General features: G+C 42.9%; 1 protein-coding gene across 1 annotated transcript in view; it reads right to left on the bottom strand.

Annotated features, from left to right (window-relative positions):
* Window positions 1-18,509, bottom strand: part of GRIN2B (glutamate ionotropic receptor NMDA type subunit 2B) — a 74,938-nt gene extending 56,429 nt beyond the window's left edge. Inside the window, exons 1-3 of the mRNA XM_018565309.1 lie at window positions 18,244-18,509; window positions 11,850-12,021; window positions 3,196-3,349 (exon numbers count right to left, since the gene is read on the bottom strand). Coding sequence (XP_018420811.1) covers window positions 3,196-3,349; window positions 11,850-12,021; window positions 18,244-18,509 — 592 coding nt within the window. The remainder of the gene's footprint in view (window positions 1-3,195; window positions 3,350-11,849; window positions 12,022-18,243) is intronic.
* Window positions 18,510-27,482: the final 8,973 nt, after the last annotated feature.

Below are 27,482 nucleotides of genomic sequence, written 5' to 3'. Positions count from 1 at the left end.
ATTTTCATAATGTATAATAATTTATGGTTTATCTGATGGAAGCAAAAAACAAGACAGCACAAGGCAGCTAGAGCTCTCCCTTACCATCAAGAAAAGAACATCTGACAAGAGACTTGTTTCTGGAGAACCAATCTCAGATCCATTGTTTGCTTCATTCTGCTGGAACCCAAAGAACTCTGGACTTTGCTGAGTAATTTCATTCTTATTTCATTTTTGTTTTGCAGTTGTAATATTTGTCTCTTTTAAGTAACAACTTTTCTGTATATTTTTATGCACCTTTTTCTTTATTAAATACCATCCTTTAAGACAGTTAAGCGTATCTCTATGCCTTAAATACAAATTTAAAGAATCCGTCTCTCTGTAAAGAGTGCTACCATAAAGTAAAATCTCTTATATTCCTGTTGGAAGGGACAGTGAGCATACTAGGCATTGCTTGAGGTTAAAATTGTCATAGCATTTGCTGGGAATGGTGTGAATATCCTTTCAAACACATGGTGGCAGCTATTGTTTCTGGCTGTAAAGGGTTAACTGTGGAGTTACTCAACCCCAGTGACATTGTTCTGCTAGCCTTAGATTGTTGTCCTGTGAGCTGTAAAATCTCAGGGGGAGGCTGAGGGTGATGTCGGATGCAGACCGCAGAGCTGCTCCTGTCAGCTCCGGCCGAAGTTCTATTCTGAGCTTCGGCCGAACGATGATTAGTAAGGTCTGCACTAGACCTTACTAATCACCACTAGATCACCAAGGAATAATGATGTGCCTCCTTCCTGCAAAGATGCAAGCAGGTGAGGGGGCTTGGAAGGAAAGGAGGGAGGGGGGAGCTTTATTAATATGTGTGCCGGGGCAAGAGGTTGGGGGGAGTTTATTTTTTTTTAAAGTATTTTATTAATTTTCCAAGTAATCATACAGAATGCGAACGCAAAGGAAAATAAAACGACATACAAAAAGACTATTCAGTTGTACATGTCACATCTGCGTGGACAATATTTTGGTACAAAATACATCACATCACTGCAAGGTAGTCCCATATCGAGAACACTGAAATATCATACTACTTGTCTTCACTACACTATAGCAATGTATCACCAAGGATGACGGCTAGCGTCAGTGCCCAGCCCGCTCTGGGGAATATTCCTCTGGCAACTCCAAGCGTCCTAGGGTGTTGGCTAATTTTCTTTCTAGGTACCAGCTTGTGAGCCTGAATGGATATACCAAAATAAATAACTCTTGTCTCCTGATACTGGTACAGTATGAAAGGTTCCCACTTCATAAAAAAAGCTGTGGTGTGTTTATCCGGGTCTAAAGTGGCTTCTAGTCTCTCCTTCCACATCAGAGACGTGAGTGACTCTTTGAAGTGTTGGGGGGGGTGGCGGCTGTGCAGATAGCCAATGGTGCATAATTGTGCGCTTGGCCGGGGGGAGTTTATTAAGTGTGCTGAGGGCTCGGGAGGGAGGGGAGAAGTTTATTATGTGTGCTGGGGGGGAGTGTATTATATGTGTGCAGGAGGGGATTGGAAGGGGGTAGTGTATTATTGTGTGCGGGGGCCTAGGACCGGATTCTTGGGTATTGCTGGCAAGCTGGGGAGGAGAGCGGTGAACGTCCGTTTACTGATCCCCTCTCGAGCTATGAAACCGGGAGCGACGCGTATTGCATCACTTCCGGTCCCATAGCTGTCAGTGCTGGGCTCCTGAAGCCCAGCAATAAGCTGTTGATGTGCGATCTGCACTTCAATAGCTTATTTAGAGTGTAAAGGTGACACAAGGGGTCTTTTGGACCCCCAGTGTCACCTTAAAGAGTACCTGTCACTGCCAATATGCTATCACATGGGGGCTTGTAAGCCTCCCTATGTGATAGCAATAAAAGTAAAAAAAAAAGCTTTTAAAAATAGTATCCATAGTATGAAAACGACGATCATGATACATATGTTGGGTATCATCACACACGCTAGAGTGAGATCAATAGTTCTAGGGCCAATATTTATGCGCATCTTGAAACTGATGACCTGTAGGGCCTTTAAAATCGTCATGTAAAGACTTTTTGGGGCACTGAAATTTGTCACTGTTTAACAGATGTACACAATTTTTTACCTGGGCATGTTGGCTATCTATTTACCCATTAAAAATGGGTATTTTATTGTGTTTTGGGGCACTAAATTTAACTTAAGTGCATTTTTCACACAACATTTTTGGGTTTGATAATAAGTTGCGCTATTATCGTGCAATATAAAAATTTGCATTCTACAGGGTCTCGGTCATGAAGGGGTTTCCCCATTCTATCCACAACTAAAAAAAAAGTATTGGGAATTGATACCCCTCAGGTGTGTAAATTCTCTGGAGATTACATAAGAAGTCTGCATAGTCCACTTGATGTCATTCAGATTGGTGGCCCTATTGCAGAATAAAAGCACCTCTTAATTTATGTTAATGCTGGCTGAAGCTCCTACCCAATCAGAAGCCTAATATATGGGTGTTCCTGTGGGGGGAGGCACAGCCACCACTAAGCCCCGCCCCCTCTTAGCTGACTGTTTACTACCGGTATTATGAATGAACAATCAGCTCTACAAGGCTGTGTGATAGAGCTGCCGGCTGCTTGTAAAACATGCAGGGTAGTGACAGCTCTATGACCCAGCCCTGATGGCACTGATCATTCATTCATAAAAGCTGACTTAGCGCTACAAGGCTGTAATCTATCTGATTAATGAATGAATGCTGATGAATGAATCCTCAGCACTGTCGGGGCTGTGTCATACACTGTATTGGCCCTTATAGCGCTGATTGTTCTTTTATAAAAGTAGGCTCAGCACTGCGGTGCTATGATCTATCTGCTGGAGCTGCCTGTGAACACAGCCACTGCAGATAAATTATAACCGGCAGTGCTGAGTAATCTCTCATGAAGGGCAGTGCTGGTCTCCAGAGTAGTCATACCATAGTTTTTAGGTTCTAGAAGTAATAAATTAGGCTAGGATGTTCTAGGATGGGATGGTGTATGGTGGGAGAGGTAGTTAAGTACGTTTGAGGCTCTATCTTTGTATTTTTTCTAACTTGTTTGACATGTTATTGCTCAATTAATGGAAAGTATTTTATGACAGAAAAAATGGGTGAAAATGGATCTAAGGACAATAATGGGGTAGACAAATAAAAGTAGGTAGGAGGGCAAAAACAGAGACACACCGATTTAATATTTTGCACTGCAACTTACCAAGGAAAGCAGAGGGAGAGACTGTTCCGTTGCTTCTTGACACCATGACACTAATACCAGTTTCTATGAATGGTACAGAAAAATCCACTACTTCTGAGCGTTCCTCATTTATGGTAAGTGACCCAACAGCCATATATGCTCGTTTGGTTACCACCTAATGATTTAAGAAAATGATACAGTTATTGAGTTCCATATATCTGATAATACTGAAGAGTATTAACACATGTCGATCAGCAAATTCCAAGTGTTTTCACTTTGCAGAAATAATAGCATTTAATTAGGCAAGGGCCAGGTATGAATAGATAAAGTGTCAATCCACGAAGATAACGTCAGTGTGCGGGTTGTCAACTCAGAGCAGGAAGAAACAGTTTATGTTACTATTGCGCTAAAGAATAGCCGATTAACCATCTGTGCTCCAGAAGTGACATAGTGTGGTCCCAGGAAGAAGGTGACCTGGTATGCTGAGAGAGAGAGAGAGAGAGAGAGAGAGAGCGATCACACCGACATAGTGGGTGGTGCAGGTTTCACCTACATCATTACATGCATGTTATCCCTGCCTACACATAATGTAAGTCTCACAACACACTGTGGAGGTAAAGAGGCAATGCTGAGAATCAAACATCACAGAAAATTATGCCATTGGCGTTTATGGGGCCATATAATGGAACATAAATTTTTAAAAACATGACACCGGCTTTATACTTACTTTTAATGACTGGGCCAGTGAAATACAGCAACCTTATCTGTTGGGGAATATCATTAGTGTAATTTAGGGCTTTTTCACACTTTAGCGCTGCAGAAGCGCTCAGTAAAATGCATGCATACGATACGACAATGCACGGTAATGCTTCCATTCATTTTGAATGGCACCCCAACGCACTATTACAATAGCACGCAATGCACCCACACTGCACTGGACCTCAATGCACATGCTGTGTGTTGTAGTGCACTGCATTAAAAAAAGAAAGGGTACAGTGCATTTGTACTGCATTAAAGTGCCATTCAAAATGTATGAGCTACCTTGGCTCCATTCACACATTACTGGTTTTGCGTGCTAAACATAAAAAACAATGCATTCCACTGTGCACTGTTCAGACTATGGCGACATCGGTGGTACGAAACCGCGCGTCCCGCAAAATTGTCCAAGCGTGATTTTGTGGACGGATTTTGCGCATTTGCAGCTATAATAATAGCTACAAACGTACAGAATCCGCGCATATGTAAATAGTTGCGCATTCTTGTGCTGCGTGGAAAACGCAAACGCCATATGTAAATGGAGAAGCAGTGTGCCCTAGTTTAGTGCGACGCATAGTCTGAATAAGCCCTCCATAATGTTCAGACCCTTTTATATTGTTACATTTGTACCAGTGGCCAAATGTACATGCAGAAATTTTAGTTTATAACACAAATATAGCCTAACTATACAGACAACCCTCCAAATTGAATACAGCATTGGTAGCCCTCATCAGCTAAACCAATAAATCAGAAAAACTAGCCACATTATGGCGGGACCAAAAGGAACTGTCACAGACTGTAACTGTGTTTCAAGCTATATAAATGCCTATGGATTCTATTTCTGCTGTAAATTAGCCCTGTTTAAGAACAATGATATGGTCTGCATGTTTCTTCCCCATATAATGAATAAACCCCTTATTTTTAATTTATAATGTAAATGATTTCAATGTAAATGATTTCAATGTAAATAAACAAATTTCCTTTTATTTTAGAACATGCTTTCTGAAAGAAATAGGGATGGCATAGAACCATTGACAGCTAATAACGTTGAAAAAGATGAAGCCAGGAGGAATGCAGCCTTTAATATACACAAGCACCATAAGCAATTATCACAAACAAGCAGAAGAGACAGGCGCACATATTTATATATTTAAAAATTAGGACATTTGTAGCTAATGTATTTACTACAAATGTGCTCACCTGTTTGGTTGTTTGTTACCAAAGCATCACTACTTGAGCTTTGATAGATGCTAAATATTGGACACTTAGGGATATTTGGGAAAATAAATGAATTGTCATAAATATATTATAAGGCAATAAAAGAGTTATATATAGGAATGCGTATTAAAATGTGTTAAATATCTGGTAAATAATCTAAGGAAGGATAAAATAACTTAAAGTTACCTTTTGATTAGATGATCAGTTTCTTTATACAGAGATGTTTGGTATTCAGGTTGAACCTTTATAGAAGCACAGTCTACCAAAACAATCAGTTACATCCAGAGAAGGGAAAAGAAGGGAAAGTGGAAGGAAGGCATAACATAGCGATCAAGTAAGGTGGCAGTATGAAAAGAGTGAGTTGGAAAGAGTGCAGTGACTTTAGAGAAAAAGTACACCTCCAGACTGGTGTTGCGGATAAAAAGAATGACTAAATGGGGTACATTTTCATTGTAGGAATACAATGTAAAAAAAACTTCATGTGTAAGTGTAACTGCAGGTGTAAAAAATAAAAAAGCTTTTATTTAATTTTACATTCTTAATAATGTCACCACACTTTGTAATAGAAACCTACTTTTAGTTCCTTTATAAAAATAACAAATAGCAGAATAAAATTTGCATGTTTTTGTAAGAGGAGACTGTGTAGTTATAGGGTGCATTCATTTTCAGACGGATAAAAAAAAATCTTGGTTATCACAGCATTACTGGAACATGGTTAATCATGCCTTGTGCCATGTCCACCTTAAGTAAGCCATAGCCATGATCCTAACACTCTCAGGTATCTTCACTGTGAGACATCTTACAAAAATCAATGGCTCTTGCCGAATGCACTATTACTACCCCCCTCCATTGCATTTTGGCATCAACACCTTGAGTGATACAGGACCTTGTCGCAGCACGGCTTTTACACCTGGTAAGTCTTTCTGAGCGGTGTCAGGTCTTTTACATTATACTGGGTGGGGGATGGATCTAGTTTCTAGTTTTTTTAATACTAATAATAATACAACATTCATCTTTTAAAAATACCCCTAATTATACAATATCAAGCATATTGCGGACAACACATTGGGCTACACTTATAGGGCAACACATATTGGGCTACACTTATTGCCTAAGCGGTTTTGTGTTTTTATTCTTGACAACATATGACTATATTCTAACAAGCATTTTTATTTTTTTGTAAATTCTCTATAGCTTATTATTTAGTGTAAATTACAATATTTTCTGTTCATCATGGAGGGATGCACCAATACTAGTATTGTTATAATTGCCGATACTGAGTATTTGAGTACTTACCAGCCAATCAGGAAGGTGGACGGCGTGTAATGGCTCGTTGCCCAGCGTCCTGCCGGGCAGCAAGTCATTACCCACCCCTCACCCTCCCCCCCGGCTTCCTGATTTACCAGAAATCCGGCTCCATGCCTCCTCGTCACCTAGTGATGAGGAAGCATGGAGCCGACTTCACAGTGTTCTATCAGAGTTTACAAGTTTGGAATTTGCGACCACGAAAGTTGACCGAAGAGAATGTGGACCCGATCAGCTGTTCCAATAAGCTGATTTTTAAACCTTGCGCATTGTGTATTCAACGTCAACGGAGGTTGTAGTGAGTTACAGGTTGCAATCTCCCATACAAAACCAGATTCCCGGGTGATCAGGAAGCTGGGGGGCTGGTAATGACTTGCCGCCCGGCTTGCCGGCTAGTCAGGAAGCCGGGCGGTGTGTCATTACACACCGCCCAGCTTTCTTAATGGGACTTCTGGTATCGGTATCGGCGAGTACCGGGGAAAAAAATCAGTACCCTTACTCGATACCGAAAAAACGGTATCGGTGCATCCCTAATGGATTTGAACTACTTTTGTATCCATAATGAAGAAGGTTTTTTTAATCCTACCACTTAACATGCTTGTTTTCAGTGGTAATCCCATCAACTAACATTCAATCACCATTAACCCAGTCTCGGACTGATATTTATATAAGCAGGGGCATCCCCAGGCGTCGTGTCACCCAGGGCGGCTGCTAGGTGACACCCCGCTGTGATGTCATGAGGTCATCACGCACATGTGTCATGTGCGCTTACCTGCCAGCATCCATCTTGGTGATGGACGCCGGAATAGAGAGGAGGGAACGTTCACCCGGTAGAATAAAGGTATGCCACCGGGTCTGCTCCTCTCTCGTGCAACTGTAGTGCTGTGGGTCCATGTCCGAGTGCTTGACTTTCCAGTGGGGTTTATACCAAAATTACTGTCAGTCAGGACGCACCCCCTGTGCAGCAACTGATATAAGAATAATCTTTTCATAAAGTAAGACAACCAATCAGGTGGGCACAATTACTGTGGCCAATGCAATTTCAGTGCAATTAGCCATCTTTACATTAGCTTTATATTGAAAGCACCCCTTTACACAGTAATGATAGAGACAGGCCTGCAAGGGCCTGTTGAATTTTAGTATTATGGTCCTCAACAGTGGTGACTTGCAGAAAATTACAATCCCGGAGTTAACCGGTGCAGACAGCAGGACAGGCATTTATTTAATTACCTGTAATTGCTTGCTTTGCAGGGTTTACATTTTTAATGTTAGGGGGATATAATTGCTTTAAGCAGCAGAGCCTTTTGCTGTGTTAAAGTGACATTAAAGTATATTTTTCTTCCCTCCCCCCATTGTTAGTGTAAGCACTTACCTTAAATGATGTCTCTTAATCCGATCTTCTTCTTCTTTCCTGTCGTTTTCAGCTGTCCCTCGAGCGCTGCTGCGGGTCTCCGATCCAGCGCTGACTCCTCTGTGCTTGCTGGCACTTCCTGTCCCACGGTGTTGCATGCGGGTGCATGCTGTCCATAGACTTACCTTGTGTCTCTCCTCGTCTCCCAGCCGAAAATCTGAACTGCGCATGCGCCCGCCCCTTTGGGGCTGCCCAAGATTTTTCGGATGGGAGCACGCGGCGAAGACACAGGTAAGTTTAAACCTCTTTTAAAGCATTTAAAAAAAAAAGTTTTTGCATATATCTACTGCTTGCTCGCCCTTTCTTGCCCTGTTTGTGAGTTTGTCGGGCAGTTTTCTCATATCAAATTTGTAGTGTTCCCACCTCCTTTCCATTTTGTTGTAATGGATTTAAAGGAGGACTATGAGGTGAGTATTTTTCACTCACCTCATAGTTCTAGTCGACCTGTGACAATGAGACTGTCACAGGTCGGCTCAGTAGATCGGGAAGTGAGCGAACACATACCGGCGTTCGCTCACTTCTCGATCCTGTCACGGCTCTCTGCTGTGACAGGGGAGGGGCGGGATTCCCCCCTCCCCGCTCCGATCCTCCAGCGCTGACTGGCGGAACGGACGGGGAGGGGCCGGGTACAGCTGGCTCTGCCTCTAGATAGGCAGAGCCAGCTGTCACTCACGCAGCTGGGCGGATCCCGACATAATTGTCGGGATCCGCTTCAGCTGCGGCATCTCAGTATAACGCGAGCTGTAGCTTGCGGTATACTGAGCTTAGGGTGACGGGAGGACGCTAGTTTGTGTCCTCCCGTTACCCTAAGGAGAACTATGGGGAAAAGCCCTAACCCCATAGTTCTCCTTTAATGGTTCTCATTAAAGGAGAACTATGGGGACACAACCTTGTCTTTGAGCTGTTTGGAGAGCTCCTTGGCCTTCATGTTGCTTGTTTAGTGGTGTTGCAGACTCAAAACAGGTGAGACATCATGTGACAAATCATGTGACAATTTGATTGCACACAGGTAGCCCTTTATAAGCATATTATGGGACTTCTGAAGTTAATTGGTTGGCCCACATCTTAGTTAGGGGGATGATAGCAAAAAGGGTGAATACGTAGCACACAGGATTTCTGTTTTTTTGACCTAATTACTTTTGTGTCACAATAAAAACATGTTGCACCTACAAAGTAGAAAGCATGCAATAAAACAGGAAATGCACCATGGGGGATGCATACTTTCGCAAGGCACTGTAAGTTTCTTGTTTGCAGAGTATAGCAGTCAATAACTAGAGTTCAAAATATGTAAATAGCACATTTCCCTGACAAGCAGTCGTGCGGATGCGTTCCCCAGACCTATAAATTCTGCACTAGATGGAACTGGCTGGTGGCAAACACCAATGGGTTTGTCCTTCTTGCTTGTGTATGCTCTTCCACACATTTCATTCAGCTGCTCTTTCTTGCTCCACTGTGATTCAAGCTAGTGTAAAGATGTAAAGCTGCAAGAGGAGGGGCTGGTGACATTAATTACAGGGTGAGTTAAAGTTGCCAGAGACTTGGCAAAAACAGATTTAAGAAGTATGACACTTCTGGCCTCTTCCAGCAAGAGCCCGGGAGACATTAAATAACAAAATCAGAGCAGGAAAAGGGGTAAAAAACAGGTGGCTCCTAGAAAATATGGATGCTTTAACAGATTAGCTCTCCCATTCCCAGAGGTCTGTATGACGCGGCTGCAACTCAAAAAAACTGCATCAAGTCAAGTCCACCCCCGTGTCAGACTGAACCTCTGCACCGCTAAAGCACATCACTCTACCTGCTGCTGCTGGCTAAAACTATTATAGCAAGGGCGGGCAGATCAATCTGTGGAAAAGTAGTCTGCTGCTCAAACCTGTGCCAGTATATCTGGTTACAACATTTGACAATAGGGAGAAGGCTCATGGATAGAGGAAAGGGAGGATTTTTTTCCCAGCTGGACCTGCCGTGGTTCCAGCTCTTACTAAGAACCCCTCACCCAGGGCCCTATAGCCACTGACACTGCTATGGCGATAGTTACACAACTGCATACAGTATATTTTTTATACGACTGCATACTGCTTTGTATTCTTCCATTTGCCATGCTCAGCATATTCCAACTGGTTATACAGTATGCAATCTCAAGAAAAAAAACCCCACAATATAAAACCAGATATTACCATGCCAAGTTAAAAGATAAATATTTGTTTAGTTATATGCATGTTCATTTTTATTTTAGATAATTATATATCAAATGTAATGTTTTAAATGTTTAACTACACTTCTGTGTTTTGGAAAGTAAACTTCTTCAATCCAAATAAAGATCTGCCACCCGATGTGCATATAATTGTTTATTTTACAGTGGCAACATTTGTAGAGGAGTAAACAGAGCATTGGCAGCGATAATGTAAGCTAAAATTTGACAAAGCATGCTCACTTTGGTCAATACACCCACCCAGTATTGGGAGACTTTTTATGAGCAGTGTTAGGTGGAGTCTAACATTATTTTGCACTGTGAAAAACGTATGCCAGGCTTGGTATGTGTCTATCTTGCAATATGTGTCTGTTATCCTAAACCAGTGTCAGCATATTTCTCATGAAGAAATTAAGAACCTTAGAGTTCAATGATCGGCAGAAAAAACTATAGTATGATGTAATGAAACTCTTGATTATTGTTCTGCCTTACAGGCATACACATTATTGACTTACCTACCTGCCATCTCAAATTCAGCCACAAGATGGTGCTGTAGAGAATATATCTCTACTTACAATAGAGCAGACACTTTTTCTATGGTAGGTTCCCAGCAACCTCTAGCCCAAGAAGAAGGAAATAGGAGTGTTCTGGGAATTCAGCCTCCAATTTGGAACAGAGGCGAGGAGGATCTAGTGCCATCCTGAGCACATGTTTGGAGAAGACACCCAGATTCCCCTTACAACAGCATCACTGGTAGAGGCAGCATCACTGGTAGAGGCTGACTTGCTTTGCACTCTATTTGTGAGCTATCTCTTCATTTACATGTTCATATATTGATTGTATGTTTTCATGTTCTTTTTTTACCACTTTCTCCCACCCTGTTTTGTTAATAAAGCTTCAAGATTTCATCAGTGGGAGATTTCATGATGTGCTGACTTATCTCTTTGATGGGAACAAAGACAGCAACAAAACAGCATGCATTAAATAGTAGACATGTCCGTTTCGTTCCGAATCGAAATTCGGACAAAATTTTGGAAATTCGGAGATTCATATGTATGCGAATTCCGAATGACAGATAACTAATGCAAATGAATCCGGATTTCCGATTCCGAATTTCCGATTTGTTTTTTTTGGACGAACTTTCGTTCTTTGGAGAAATTCAGTTGCAGCAAAGTGACATTTGTGAACAAAAAAAACGCTTTTTCCCTCTTAAATGTCACTATGCTGCAACGAACGAACTAAAAAGAAAACGAAACCAAAGTTCGTACGGATTTCCGCTAACAAATTTTGTCCGAATCCGAATTCCGAAACGAATTGACTTTCGGACCCAAATTCCGAAAAACAAAATAAAGCAAAATCCGAATCAAAACTAAACTAAACACATTTTTTGCTGGTGCACGTCTTATTAAATAGAATTGGGAAGCGTTGAAATATAGCCAGTTTCCATTGCTGTTTTTGTTGTCTTGTCCTTGTTATACTCTGATTCATTAATTTATTACCCTAGTTTCACCAAGACAGGAAGTGAGGGTAAATATCTCCCTATAAGGACATATAAAGCAATACAAATTTCAAAGAGGTTCTGACTATTACCCACTCTACTGAAAACTAAAGAAAAAATGGTTTGACTGCAGCTAGGCTTTAAGCTGCAAATGATCAACCATTGTAAAGCATTTATTATTATATATTAATTTTTAAAGCACCAGCACTAATTAATTGGATAATGTAAATTACATCCAGTTACATAAACAAAATAAGAGGATATTTTAGAATTATACTTTGCATGGATTCAAATTTTACCTCCCCGATCATGCCATTCCATGTGCCATTAATCTTCTTGCCATGCTTTCCGTTGGTCACCAGATACAGATCATAGGTAAATTTGACAGTCTTAGCTATTTTCTTCAGGATATCTATGCAGAAACCCTTACAGCATCTTTTGATGTAGTTTCCTCCTTCTTCTGTGCGGTTCCTAATGATCAGAATAAGATTAACATGAGTCCTAGAATACTGACATGATCCCCTCAAGACACAGAAATGTTATGTCTTCTAGGGCTTTCCACGAAACTATCCTTTCTAAGCAGATTTATAAAACAAAACAAAAACAGAGTGATGCATGGCAATTTAGAATTTATATTTCAGGACTAGTGAAAGTAAAATGTATACCAAGACATACAACATTATTATTAATATTATACAGGATTTATATAGTGCCAACAGTTTGCGCAGCACTTTACAATATCAGGAAGACATTACAATCACAATACAATTCAAGACAAGATGGTAAGGAGGGCATATTCAATATATTGTAAGAGTAGAGAGATTGTTGTGGTAAATAGACCTCAATGCATCTACTATCACCTCTTTTTGGCATAGTGTTTCAATTAATGACACTGTAATTACTTCTGACTTCCCTGAGGGTTGTTCACAAGGCCCTCCAATAGTCAGAGGCACATGTTATGAAACAGAGATTTTGCAACAGAGAAAAATCTGTGTGTTCAGGGGCCTGATTCCTTTCTTCTTCTATATAGATGAGGGAAAGTTATGTATACCATAGTGGGAGAGATCTACCTATCTATATGACGTCTGAACTTGAAACAGTCAATCAGTGACTGTAAGTTATTATAGCCAGCCACCAAACACATATGGTTTGGTTGATTTTACTTTATATAGATTTACTATATGCACTGGAATATAGGTGTTTAGAGAGCATAAACACATAATTTAATTATAGTGTTGCACAAACAAATGGTAAACATACATATATAGTTTATTGTGACACATATTACATGTCATTACCCGCTGCCCGGGAAGCCGACTTCATGCTGTTTGGCCGGCTCGATGCTGATTGACCATGAAGCCGGCATCGCAGCCAATTAGCATGGAGCCAGCTTCCCGGCCAATTAGGAAGCCGGGAGGTGAGTCAATACTTTTTGGCCAACTTCCTTACTGGCCGAGAAGCCGGCTCCATGCTGTTTGGCCAGCTTCACGCTGATTGGCTGGGAAGCCAGCTCCATGTTCCCTCAAGGCACTGCCAGTCAGATGAAATCTCCCTCTGACCAGAAGTTCTGGTATCGGGATAAGTATTGGAGCATTTGGGCGAGTACGAGTAATCGCCCAAATACTCAGTATTGGCAACGGTATCGGTATCAGTGCATCCCTAACTGTAACCATGCATTGTAAGTGTGTAACCTGTCAGTTGGTGCACCACTGTCATTATAGTAGGCAAAAAAATTACCAAAACAGCCAGAATTCCCTTCAGCTTTTTTACATAGTAGGCAAGGTTGAATAAAGACACAGGTCCATTATGTTCAACCTATATAGTGTGTGTGTGTGTGTGTGTGTGTGTGTCTAGCAATTCCCATATCCCTGTATATTCTGTAAACTGAGGAACTCAACCAAGTGCTTTTGAAGCTGTCAATGTATTCTGCTGATACAGCTAACTGTGTGCTGTCACGGTAAAAAAACCAAAAAACTGTGGGGTCAGTGAATTACACTCATCCCCATAGTTGGAGCCGACGTGTGACATTGAAACTGTCACACGACAGCTCTATCGATCGGGAAGTGAGCGACAACATATGCCCACTGGCTCTGACTGGAGGGATATCCAGGCTGTGGTGCTCTTAGCATAAAGCGGGCAATAGCCCGCTATATATAGTTGTGCTCAAAAGTTTGCATACCCTTGGAAAATTGGTAATATATGTACCATTTTTAAAGAAAACATGAGTAAACAGGCAAAACACATTTCTTTTACTTCTCATGGGATTCATATTCAACTGTGGGTCATAACAGAATGGCACAATTATACAGCAAAACATGGCAACAAGTAAAATGACTCCTTTTCAAAAGTCTGCATACCCTTAGTTCTTAATACTGTGTATTGCCTTTAGCATCAATGACATGGTGCAGTGTTTTGTAATAGTTGTCTATGAGGCCCCGAATTCTTGCAGGTGGTATAGCTGCGCATTCATCTTGGCAACATGCCTCTAGGTCCTTGGTTCTCAACTGGTGGGTGGGTCGCTACCCTGTGTTCAGTGGGTCACCGCATGCCTTTCACTTTTCTAGACTCGTCAGCTCCCCCCTAGTGGTGCTGAGTGTCAGCTTGAGGTGGGCTGGGGATATGTCCACAAGAGAGCTCTATCCTTACGTGCATTGCTTACAGCTCCCTCTCGTGTAGAGGTACCTGGACCTGAGTGACGTCTCCCGGTACCTCTACAGGGCAGGCAAGGAAGCTGTACAAGCAATTAACATACGCATGGAGCTCCGTCACAGCACAGCATCCCACACTGGACCCCAGGTTGAGTATCCACTTCAGTTCTTAAGGTAGGGAGACTGGGTGGATATTAAAAAAAGACCTTTTTTTTTTGGAGTGTGTATGTGTGTGAGATTGTGTCTGCGGTTGTGTGTGTCTGTTAGTGTTTTTGAGGGCCCGTTCACACTAGTGCAGTGCATTATCACGCAGTCCCTTGTGATTAACGCACCTTACCACACAATCGCACCTACTGTGCATTCTGGTGTGGGAGGTGTATTGCATTGCCATTCATTTGAATGGCATCCCCAACGCACCTCCCACCCACAGTTCGGTCGCCCGCACCAGAACGCACGGTACTGCAATGACGTGCATTCCAGTGCGGTGCGACTTGGGTCACTACTTGATGACCACAGACAAATGTGGGTCCTGAGATTACACAGGTTGAGAACCACTGCTCTAGGTCATGCAAAGTCTTTGGTCGTCTTGCATGAACCGCACGTTTAAGATCTCCCCAGAGTGGCTCGATGATATTAAGGTCAGGATACTGTGATGGCTACTCCAGAACCTTCACCTGTTTCTGCTGTAACCACTTGAGGGTCAACTTGGCCTTGTGCTTAGAGTCATTGTCATGCTGGAAAGTCCAAAAGCGTTCCATGCGCAGCTTTAGTGCATAAGAATGCAAATTGTCTGCCAGTATTTTCTGATAACATGCAATGGCATGTTATGAGATGCAAACATACAAAGGTAATGGCATCACAGGCTCCTCCAAACCCAATTTGTCACAATGGACTTTATCATTAATAAATACATTGTGGAGAGTCTGTCTTGTGTTTTAATACCTCTGCAGAATCTTTAAACCACTGAATAGTGTTCATCACCTACGCTACATAAGGCCCTCATTTTAGCTTCAGATAGAGCAAAATCCTCTGGGCTTTTACCTATTCTATTGGAGACTGGGTGTTCACTGTCTCTGCTGGTTTTCTTGAGTGGATTGTGAAAAGTGCCAGACTGGTAAGAGGCAAAAATTAAGGCATGGCACGCATGCAGTGGCCAGTGGGAAGGCCTCAGCCATCTCCTAGCAACACCTCACCAGCCACAGAGTAGGAGACATGAGATCCTAAGTGTGGTGCAGAGGAACCTCCATCTTGGCACCTACGGCCTGCCCTGGCATTTTCAGTCAAAAAATTTCCAGAGCTGTAATTTTGTATTAAACTTATATACGTGTGACAAAAATGTGCTGAAAGTTATAATGAAAACCTGAGACACTGTCTTCCTAGTACTTTGCAAAAGCTGGAACAAAGCATTGCCTGTACAGGTTACTTAGATGAAAAATATGAACAGCAACATGACCCTCCTGCTTCCCATAAATACCTTAGAATTACCTATACACAATGCTGGGGACTGCTGCTATAAAAAAAAAAAAAGACAGCTCCTTTTGTCCCTTCACACAACACTTAGGCCCTATTGCCTCCTTCCTGTTAGCTGGTGACGGGTTGTTGGGACATGACTAATAAAGTCTGCCACTGGTCAGTCTACAAAGTAGTGGGCAGTGGAGCTGTTTAAAAATGGCATGCAGAAAGCCCAGTCTGGGTCAGTGAGGAACAGAGCCTTTTGCTCATAGCAACTATTCTCTGTCCGAACCCTCCAGTAATGATGTCACAAAACACCCTCAAAAAGCTCCTATTCTGACAGTAGCTGGACATATGGGATGGAGGAAGGCTAACACTCTGCCCACTGATACCAGTGAAATCTAGGAAGTGGAGATGAGGAGTACACTGCCAGTGATGTACTCGGAGTTGCGCCATGTGGCACCCCCTGAACAGTAGAAAAATGTCACCAGCACACCATGAGTTGAAAAAGCAAAATATTTTATTGCCAATAGCTGTATCTCTATTGCCAATGAGATACAGCTATTGGCAATAAAATATTTTGCTTTTTCAACTCATGGTGTGCTGGTGACATTTTTCTACTGTTCATGTGTGGCGGTGCCATCCGCAGTCATTTCGAGCACCCATCTTCATCAAGTGGGAATCCCGGTAAGGAGTGCGGTATGGTTCCTGTTTCTGTTTATTCAAATGTGGCACCCCCTCACACATAAAAAAAAAGCTGCAGTTCCTGCCTCCCCTTTTCCCCACCATCCTGGCCCTGGTTCAGTGACTTATTGGATTATGAGGTGTCATTTACATTGTACACTTCTGCCATATATGAATTGATGCATTTCACAGCAATGGATATAAATAGAGAAGTATTTCATGGAATGGGTCATGAAAAATGAGGAGGGGAAGAGAGTAGGAAAGAAAAAAAGGAAAAGTGTCAGTGACCATACAGTAGTGGGAAAGGGTCCTATATAGGATGAGGTTGTATAGGAAGTAGTATAGACAAAAGGACGGGGAGGGAGAGAGAAATCAGATAAGAAAAAAATGGGGAGAGCTTAATTTAGGAGTAGAGGGGATCCAGTCACTTCACAGATACAAGGTAAAGTCAGGTATATATACTTTGCCAAGGACCAAACATGGTCCCACTGAGGCCAAGTAATTTGGTATAGTTTGAAAATGGCTTCTTAGGAAATCATCCTCACATTTTGTGCTATTGTATTCATTTAACACACCCACTCTGCCCCAAAGGGAGGGCCTGATGATCTCCAATGTCTGGAAATTGTGTTACATGCTGCAGCTAGGAAATTATGTAGTAAACCACCTTTAACAACTTAAAGTCCCATAATTCGCTTATAGATCATTAATATTTTATCCCAGAAGGGCTGGATTAAGAAGGGTTTACCCCATATGTAGGATGTGTCCTCATTCTCTGATATATCTCCAGCAAGACCCTGTCGTCTTGGGATAAAAAAAAAAACATGAAAATCTATTGAATTTACACACACAAGAAAATCAGCAAGCATCAGTACCAACTAGCCATGATCTTATAATTATGTTTTTGAAATCTGTTAGAGGCTGAGAGTTTATGTAAAAAGGAGAAGGCTTTATCTCACTCTGGGAGTTTAAGTTTAATTTGTACAGCCATTTCCCATTTTCTGGTATAAGTGGGCCCATCTGCTGGTTTGGGTTCTTGAAGAAGGAGGAATTTAAAATTAGTTTGTGATCTAGTAACCAGACAGTATTCTAGCCATGGGGACATTTTGTTGTGGGCACGGTGGAACAAGATACTAAAGGTGGGGGCAATCAGTAAGGATAGGGTTTCTGTTTTTAATGTCACCTAAGGAAGAGCTTTTAGCCTCCATGATAAAATATGTCCTTCCAGATTAGTCCAAAGTTTTTGTCTATTGTGGCATAATCCTGGTGAGAACTGCTGCGTAAAAGTAGGTTAGAAAAGGTAAGGAAAAGTGAGTTTATGCTTACTGTAGGTCTTACTAGAGTTTTCCTATTATTTCTGGATTTTTTTATGGTGTTGTATACAGTTAGGAATTGAATGATTGATGAGTTTAAAGAAACCTTTTGAAGGTTGCACTACTATACCCTGGAAAAATGTATAACACTGTGGGCAATATATTAGGAATAGTAATTCAGGTACCTTGAGTTATTCTGCGGCCTTCCGGTGATTGGATACTGGGAAAAAAGCTGTAAGTATAGGTAAGTATAACCCCTCCCACTCCCATTATGCCTCAGTTTAGTGGCAAGTAGTTGTAAGAGTGGATAGTAAAAACAGAGGGAAGGGATCTGTGTCTCTTAATGTACTCCAAGAAAAGGATTTTATGGTAAATCAAATACACTATTTTTGTAATCGTACATTAAAAAGGACACAGGATGGTAATTCAGGTACGTATGGTCATCCAAAAGCATTCTACATCTCCATCAAGGAAGGGGTGTGGCTGGCTAATGGCAGACTAGGCAGCGTGCTCTCGTGGCTCTGGCCCTGCTCACCCTCTCCGGCCTCTAATTTTGGATGACCGCACTCTTTTGTATGCGTCATGGGCCAAAAAAACACCAGAAGTCCACTGCTGCTCCTGAAGGCTCTATATCGCGGCATCTGAATGCATTTTCAGCCATTACAGCCGAGTGGGTCTGTCTCTCCTGCTTTGGATCTAACACCGGCAGTTGCCGTAGGCAGTCCTTTGAACGATACTCCACATGCTTCCCCAGCTTTAAACCTGGACTTATCCTCCTGTCGATCACCTGGATTGCTGAGGCTCTGTGGACTTTGGTCTGGAGGATGGAGACAGTGATCTCAAGTCCTATATTTGTTACCTGCATACTAAGCTGGGCTTAGATAAGTACTTGCATGGAATATTTGCATAAAATTGATATGGCAGTTTTGAGGGCTAATATTGCCCAGTTTGGTACTTGATTGGAGGGGGTAGAGAAATCAGCGGAGCAGATGCTTGATAAGCTGGAGGTTCATAAACAGGTGCTTAATGAACATACCCTGCAAATACAGGATTTGCTCTACCAGCTAGTTGATCAAGAGAACCGCTTCAGACGTAACATCAGGATTAGGGGGGGTTCCTGAATCAATCATTGCTGAGGAACTTATTCTGATGCTTCGTTCCATCTTTAATTAGACACTGAACAAGGATAAGATGTCGGAGCTGGAAATTCACTACACCCATAGGGTGTTAGGTCCAAAACCCTCTGATTCTGAGAGACCCGGAGACATTATTTGCCACATAAACTTCTATTCTGTAAAAGAAGCTATAATGAGGAGATTTCTGAGGAGATTCATTTTCGTGATAAACCGATACATTTATTGGTGGATCTTTCTAAACGCACGCTTCAAATGCATCGCTCTCTGTCTGCACGTGGGCAGGAAGGTACCAAAACATCAAATTGGACGGGGGTGTTGGGACGTACCAACTGTTCCGTACGACCGCGGCGGACCCTGCAAGGACACCTTGCCGATCCCTGGCGGGGGGGGCGCACGGGGGGGCAAGTGAAAACCTAGGGGGGGCAATTGCCCCCCCCCCATGCCCCCCTGTAGCGACGCCACTGCTCTGAAACCTCTCCTGGAGTTGCTCCGTTCCCATGATGTTCAGTACAGGTGGGGATTCCCCTTCTGCCTGAGAGCCTTTAAGGATGGGAAGTCTGCTCTTCTACGCTCCTTATGTGATCTACTTAATCTACAGGGGACCTTCCAACTGTCGCAAGTTTCTTTGCCAGACTGGCCATTTAAACTGACTCTTCCAGATTTCACTGATTGAAATTGTTGGACCATGATCCCACCCTGTAAGAAGTTGCCCCATGCTACTGTTCTGGAGAATGATTGACCGCATGGACTCCTTTTTTTTCTTTTCATACTTTATTGCCACCCGGGAGTAGGATAGTGATGTTTTAAGTTTAGTGTTTATTTGCATATTAGGTTATCTTGATGACAGATTAATATGGTCGTTTTTTCAACTTTTTTATGTTATAGCTTATATAACATCTGTGCACCTCTAGTCACATAACCATTTCTGCCTTTTTGCGGATTTTATTCACTAATGTCTTGTTTTTTTCACCTAATTCTCTGTTTTTCTTTGCATCTTTTTTCCTCCTTTTCTATTTCTTTAGCAACTTCCATGGTCTAACGGTGCTCATACTTGACTTATTATCTTATTGATGAGCGTATGTTCTTACAATGTTAACGGTTTTAACCATCCCTCCATACGCTAAAAAATTCTATATCACCCGCATAAGAAGAGAGCTTCAATTGTGATCCATAAGCACTGTAGAGCCAAGGATTTAGCATTGGAGACTGACCCGGATAGCAGGTATGTTTTTCCTAATTTACTCTAGATAGGGTTAGCTACATGATTACAAATTTTTCTTTACCTAATGTAGCTCAAGCCCCTGCATGCCTGAGGTTCTTGAAACTTCTTGAGGATTTTGCTGAGGGTCATATTCTTGGGGGCGATTTTAATCTTGCTTATCAGATTCCTTCTGCGCACAGGCCACGCTCCCATATAAGGCAATCCGGGCTTTGAAACGCCGCCTAATTCAGATAAAACTGCTAGGTTTATGGCATACACTACACTCCAAGGAGAAGAATTACACCTTCTATTCACCTGTACATGACACACATAGATGTATTGATTATATCTTTGTCTATTGATTATATCTTTGTCTCTGATTATATCTTGGTCTAATAATAACCTGGGGTTATTATTAGACCAAAACTTTGGTCTGACCAATTCCCAGGGTGTGGTCCATGTATCAGTTATGCCCCCTAGATCTAAGACTTGGAGACTTAATAATAATTTATTGTTGGACCCTTTGTGTTTGGCGGATATCTGCAGGGCTATTGTGCAATTTATAGAAGTCCATGTCAATGACTCGACCCCACTCCCATTCAGATGGCAGGCATTGAAGAGCGTACTGTGGGGAGTGTTTATCTCTCATGGGGTCCGTCTGAAAAAATTACATGCACAACAGTTGAAGTCCCTGCTCTATAAGATTGCAGACTTGGACTTGAAACACAGGTTAGGAGGAGTTGTTTCGGTGGAAGTGCAGCTTGCTGCTACCCGCTATCAATTGCTACACCTGTTGAATTAACATTCCCTCTGTCTTGAGATCTCTGTCTCCGCACATAATATGATTATAAATGTGGTGCCAAATTAGTGCGCTCCCTCCATCCTGAGATCCCACGCTCTGCCTATTTTATCCTTACGCACAATGGCTAATAAGCTTGTTCATAGCAATGCAGATATCTTAGCTATAACTAAGAACTTAGAACGCCCTCTTTTTTTCCTCAGAAGCTCAGCTTGAAGTTGACCGTATGGAATATGTCCGAGACAAGGCTCTTCCCCAGGTTTCAAATGCCTTCCGATCTGGTCTAGATGTGCCATTTACTTCTGAAGAACCCCTAACAGCTATCAAATGCTCCAAAACTGGGAAGGCCGCTGGACCTGATGGGTTTTCTAATACATTTTATAAGACCTTTGCAGATAAGTTGCCTCTTCTTCTTTTGAATGCTTTCAATTCTATATCTGATACTTGTTCCTTTCCCTCCCAGTGCCTCTTTGCTCATATCTACTTAATCTTGAAACCGGGGATGCATGATACCGACCCGGGTAATTATAGGCCCATTTCTCTCCTTAATGGAGATATAAAGCTCTACCCCAAAATGATTGCTATACGACTGCAGTCAGTTCTCCCTTCGATTATCCACACAGACCAGGAGGGGCTTGTTAGCGGTTGTGAGGCAAGGGACAACAACCTTAAGACTCTGCATTTAATTTCCCATGCCAATAGACATAAAATCCCTGCTTGCCTTCTCTCTGTTGTCGCTGAGAAGGCTTTTAACAGATCGAGTTTTTTTTCCCCCCTCAGATAGAGATAACATGTTGGGGAAAATCATGGTGTTATACGCCTCACCCTCAGCCAGCATAAGAACCAATGGTAGTTTCTCAGATTATTTTATTATTGGCAATGGCACTCGACAGGTCTGTCCCCTCTCCCCCATTTAATATGTGATCATGATGGAGCACCTGGCAGTAGCCTTGCATTATAAAGTTAACATTCGGGGTCTCCAACTTAGTGATCTGGAATATAAACTCACAGGGCTCAAAATTTCAAGTACTGAGCTACTAGCCAGGCCTTAAGAGTCACTAGCCACCAGTTGCCCCAGCTAACCCCTAAGGCCGTGACACAAAGCCGTGCAGAGCGAAGCTTTGCGTGCAGTGTGTGAGCTGAGTGCAGTCAGGTGATTGACTGCACCTTCAGCCAATCGGCTCGTGCTTAACAACAGGCCAGACGTCGCATCCCGTCGTGCCGGTTTATACGCGTGAGCCGATTGGCTGAAGTTGAAATTGTTCATCTCGGCACGCTCAGCTCCGTGAGCTCTCGCCAGCTGAGGTGCCCAGGAGAAAATGACATGACACACTGCTCGCAAAGGCAGCACGCAGTGTGTCACGGCCTTAACTCCGCCCCGGCCTTAACTCCGCCCCTAAACACACCCTCTTAAATAATCTTATGATAATTCTTATCTTATGATAGTTGCCGCTTGCAAACGGCAGATTCGAGATTCCTGCTGCAGGAAAACGCAAGTTCCTGACACAGGAATACTAATCACACCTGAAATATACTGTAGGTGTGAATGGGGCCTAATATACACATACACTAAAGGTGCCCATACACCTGCCGATTATCGTACAATAATCGCGGGTGATCCCGCGATCGTACGATAATCGTCAGCTGTATGGGCTGCGTGCGACCGCTTCTACTGTACGGTCGTACGACTTTCATCTTCCGAGCACACTGGAAAACCTGCCGAAAATCGTACTTTTTTTGGAGGGTTGGTGGCGTGGTCGGAAGACGAATGCTGCACGGGCCGGTGTGGGCATAGCTCAGAACTGTCAGAGCTCCGGCCGAAGGAAGCCAGAGCTGACAGGAGCTGCTCAGCAGTCTGCTTCCAACACAGATGCAAGACCGTGGAGATACTCCCGCAAGTCAAGTACGCGGTCTGCGACAGTGTACCTGACATGTCAGCTGGCTGTGGGCCACATAGTACCGGCTCGTGGGCCGGAGTTGGGCCGCGGACCGGTACTTGGAGACCCAAATTTCCACTCAAATTGAGCCCTGAACTCGCATTGTATGTAAATGACCTGCTTTTATATATTACTTCCCCCACTACTAGGCTTCCTGCAATTTTACAGGAGTTTTTTTTACAAAATTAACCTTGCTAAGTCAGAGATCCTAAATATCTAATTAGCCCCTCCTGACAAAGAAAGCTTGATGGCCTACTTCCCTTTTAAATGGCAGCCATGTTCCATTAACCCCCTCCCATCCATGGCTGTTCCTGAACGGCCAGATGGGAGCCTTATAGGAGCGGGAGGGCATCTTAAGACTTGTGTGGGGGAGGGGAAGGACATCTAGAGACGCCCATCGCTTGTAGTAGTGCGGGTCTCCCTTTGATCTCCTCTCCGGTCGCCGAATGCAGGAAGTAATGTATATTACATCAATTCCGCATTCAGTGTCACTCTCCGGCACCAGATGCCGGTGAGGAGCTGCTGAAGCAGATCTCTGCTTCATCAGCTTCTCTGGGGGTCCCTACGTGACATTAGGGGTCTTGGAGACCCCTGGTGTCTCCATAAAGAGGACTTGTTATTTGAATCGGCTATCAAATAGGGGGATTTCTTAGCCCCCTATGTAAAAGCAATAAAGTTAAGTGTAAAAAAAACATGAAAGCATTAAAAAAATAAAGGAGCTTAAAAAAAAATAGTCACAAATAAAAAAAAGTAACATAACATCAAGTCCCCCGCCCCCTCCCACATACACACGCAAACATGCGTCGGGTGTGACGCATGAAACCTGCTTGGATGACCTCCCATTTGTGGGGTCTAAATTTGAAGTGATAACCTAATAACTCCAAAAATTTGGAGTAGGAGATGAGCTTTCTCCGGTGATCAATTGCCTGGTGCTGAGAGAGTATTAAGGACTCTTACCCAGCCTGTCAGGCTAGCATCTGTTGTGAAGACCTTCCAGTCCACGGGAGGAAGGATTTCCTTGACTCCAGCACTGGACTTTTGATCCCCATGGCTAGGGCAAGCCTGGTTATGTGGACCAGGTGAATTGCTCAATCAGAGAGGTTGTCAGTTACGGTAGTTGTTTAGTTGCAATGGTCTGGAATGAGCATATGGGATTGCCTCAACAAAGGCCTCCATCAATCCCAGAATACTTATGCAAAGCAAAGGCTTGGGAGCGGAAAGTTTGGGGTTTGCCCTGTTGGATGAAAGGGCCATATCCAGGACCAGGCTAGATACTACAAGAGATGAGATAGTTCCAGCACTGACTTCTAGAGGTTTAAGATCCCCCAAAACCTTTGCAGGGTTGGTACAGTCTGGAGAACATTGGCTGATAGAGCCTGCACCAACTGTTCCCTCAGAAATAGGTCATGCACATATCCCTTTATATGGATGCCTTGAGAACAAAGTAAAGCAAAAACAGGGGTCAGCAACTTGGTGAAAACCTGAGGTGCAGTGGACTGACCAAAGGGAAGGACAACAAACTGTTAATGGTGAGTGCCCACTGCAAAACACAGGTGACTGTGGGAACTGTGAACAGATTTAAGTAAAAATATCTGGAGCCTTTCAATTTCCAGAAACAAGGGGATGGCTCATTGAAATTGGAACTCCAATACAGCAGTGTAGAATTCCCCTAATTTTTGTGGGGACATTGGTAGAGATTGAAATTCCAATTTGTAGCCTCTATAAATCATGTTCTGGACCCAGATATCTGAAATGTCCTGTGGCCAGTTAACCAACAGACATCCCCTAATCTATCTAACAAGTGGAGGTGCTCCCTCTCTGCAAGGAGGACTTGCCCATTGGTTTGAAATTGCGGCGGAACGAAGTCCCAGCCTTTGATCTTGGCTTGGAGGCATGGGAGGAGCAAAATGATATCTTCCTAGCCTCTGAGGTAAAGGGTTTCCCCAGACATTTGCTGGGGCAAAAGGGTGTTCTTTCCCTCAGTGAAATCCATGATAAAGATGTCTAAGGATTCACCAAAAGGGCATTCAGCATAGATAAACTCTATGCACCAAAAGGAGATACATTGTGGATATTGAACTTTTAATATCTGCTATCCCAACACAGTAGGGTAGGGCCACAGGAATGAGCTCCCATTGTTGTTGGATAGAGGGATCTGCTAGGATAGATACAGGACCTTGAGAAATATGCTTGAACCACATGGTGAAGGTCTGGCTTAGAGACATTCTAGCAATAGCAGGTTGTAAGACAGGACCTATGACAGAGAATAAGGCCTTGTAAAAGGCTTGTAGCTTTTTGTCCATAAGATCTTTGAATCCCAGGATCTCCTCTACAGGGATGGTCAAAAGTCTATTAAAACAGGAATTGGATGGATCCACTGTGGGGCAGCAAACTTCTAAAAGAATCCCTCCTCAACAGCAAAGATATTTTCCGGATAAGGCAAATCACAATATGCAACACATTGCAATAGTGGGTGTACAAGAAAAATCTAAACAGGATGGGGGACTTTTAAGAGAACCTGGGAACTTTAGGCATGGTTGAAGTAGTTTGTTCTGGGACAAGGCATGTTCGCCCTGCATCAATAAAGGCCAAAATGTTGTCCTTAAAATTACATACATACATACATACATACATACATACACACACACAAACACAATATTGCCAAAAGTATTGGGACACCCCTCTAAATCATTGGATTCAGGTATTACATTCACCTCCATGGCCACAGGTGTATAAAATCAAGCACTTAGGCATGCAGACTGCTTCTACAAACATTTGTGAAAGAATGGGTTGCTCTCTGGAGCTCAGTGAATTCAAGTGTGCCGTGATAGGTTGCCAATAAGTCCATCCGTGAAATTTCCTTGCTACTAAATATTCCACGGTCAACTGTTAGTGGTATTATAACAAAGTGGAAGCAACTGGGAAAAACAGCAACTCAACCACGAATTGGTAGGCCACGTAAAATGACAGAGTGGGGGTCAGCGCATGCTGAAGCGCACAGTGCGTAGAAGTCGCCAACTGTCTGCAGAGTCAATAACTACAGACCTCCAATCTTCGTGTGGCCTTCAGATTGGCACAAAAGTGCATAGAGAGCTTCATGGAATGGGTTTCCATGGCCGAGCAGCTGCATCCAAGCCTTACATCACCAAGTGCAATGCAAAGCGCCGGACGCAGTGGTGTAAAGCATGCTGCCACTGGACTCTAGAGAAGTGGAGACGTGTTCTCTGGAGTGACGAATCACGCTTCTCTGTCTGGCAATCCGATGGCTGTGTCTGGGTTTTGCAGTTACCAGGAGAACGGTACTTGCCTGACTGCATTGTGCCAAGTGTAATGTTTGGTGCAGGGGGGATGATGGGGTCGGGTTGTTTTTCAGGGGTTGGGCTTGGTCCCTTAGTTCCAGTGAAGGGCAATCTTAAGGCATCAGCATACCAAGACATTTTGGACAATATAATGCTCCTAGCTTTGTGGGAACAGTTTGGGGATGGCCCCTTCCTGTTACAACATGACTGCGAACTAGTGCACAAAGCAAGGTCCATAAAGACATGGAAGAGCGAGGTTGGGGTGGAGGAACTTGACTGGCCTGCTCAGAGTGCTGACCTCAACCCAAAAGAACACCTTTGGGATGAATTAGAGCAGAGACTGCAAGCTAGGCCTTTTCGTCCAACATCAGTACCTGACCTCACAGATGCGCTTCTGGAAGAATGGTCAAACATTCCCATAGACACACTCCTAAACCTTGTGGACAGCCTTCACAGAAAAGTTTAAGCGGTTATAGCTGCAAAGGGTGGGCCAACTCAATATTGAACCCTACGGACAAAGACTGGGATGCCATTAAAATTCATGTGCATTTAAAGGCTGGTGTCCCAATACTTTTGACAATATAGTGTATATGTCATCAAACAAATAAGGTACATTTCTCCACATCCTCAGCTGACTATACAGAAGCAGTTGCAGCCCAAGGAAATCAGACATGGACTCTAAAGCAGAGGGCATGGAAGCACACTTGCAGCCCCTGCATTCTGAATCAGCCAACATGGCTAAAACTTTTCGGATAGCACTGATTTTTTTTGGCAAACTATATTTGCATGATAGTATGCAGCTTAGCTGTATTATGTGGTGTTGTACATGGTATACTAAACATGGCGTTGTAGTTCATGCCACACAAGTTTTTTTCCATTTTCACTGTGTTGGTTGATTAATTAGTACTTACAATAATTATACCCATTGTTTACGATAAACATTTAGGAGAAAACCCATTGACAGGTTTTCAGTGACATGCTTTGTTTCTTTGAGTCTATCAGGTTTTGCAAATGCACCACTGACAATACTGGATGATGTGTTCTGTTAATTTGTTTTAGCTGAACTCCAGTCAGCACAAAAAAAGTACTATGTTCCCCCCCCCCATCCTATCCTAACAAAGGGTTAATTGCTTATGTTTTCTAGGAGGTAGGAAATAGGTGGGAATAGTTACAGTATCTCATTCTTTTTTTCTCCTGGCAGCATGGACTATCATACACTCCAAGTATGACCAGGGTGATGATCCTCTGTTTCCTTTATTTGTGAGTCTAGTCTCATCCTAGCATGAGGAGTCTAGGTCCTAGGATCATCCTAGTATGGGGAGCTTCGTGTCACCTGCAACAATGATACCAAGGTTTCAGGATAACCACATCCTAAAGTACAGACTGCCATACTGTTTTTTGACAGAGCAGGGTCCTAACAGTCCCATTTGGAAAGTTTTGTGACCTGAGTCCTATCCGTGGCTGCG

This window comes from Nanorana parkeri, unplaced genomic scaffold, assembly GCF_000935625.1.
Source record: "Nanorana parkeri isolate BGI_ZX_2015 unplaced genomic scaffold, ASM93562v1 scaffold832, whole genome shotgun sequence".
NCBI classification, from domain to species: Eukaryota; Metazoa; Chordata; class Amphibia; order Anura; family Dicroglossidae; genus Nanorana; species Nanorana parkeri.
This window is presented reverse-complemented; position numbering and strand designations above follow the sequence as displayed.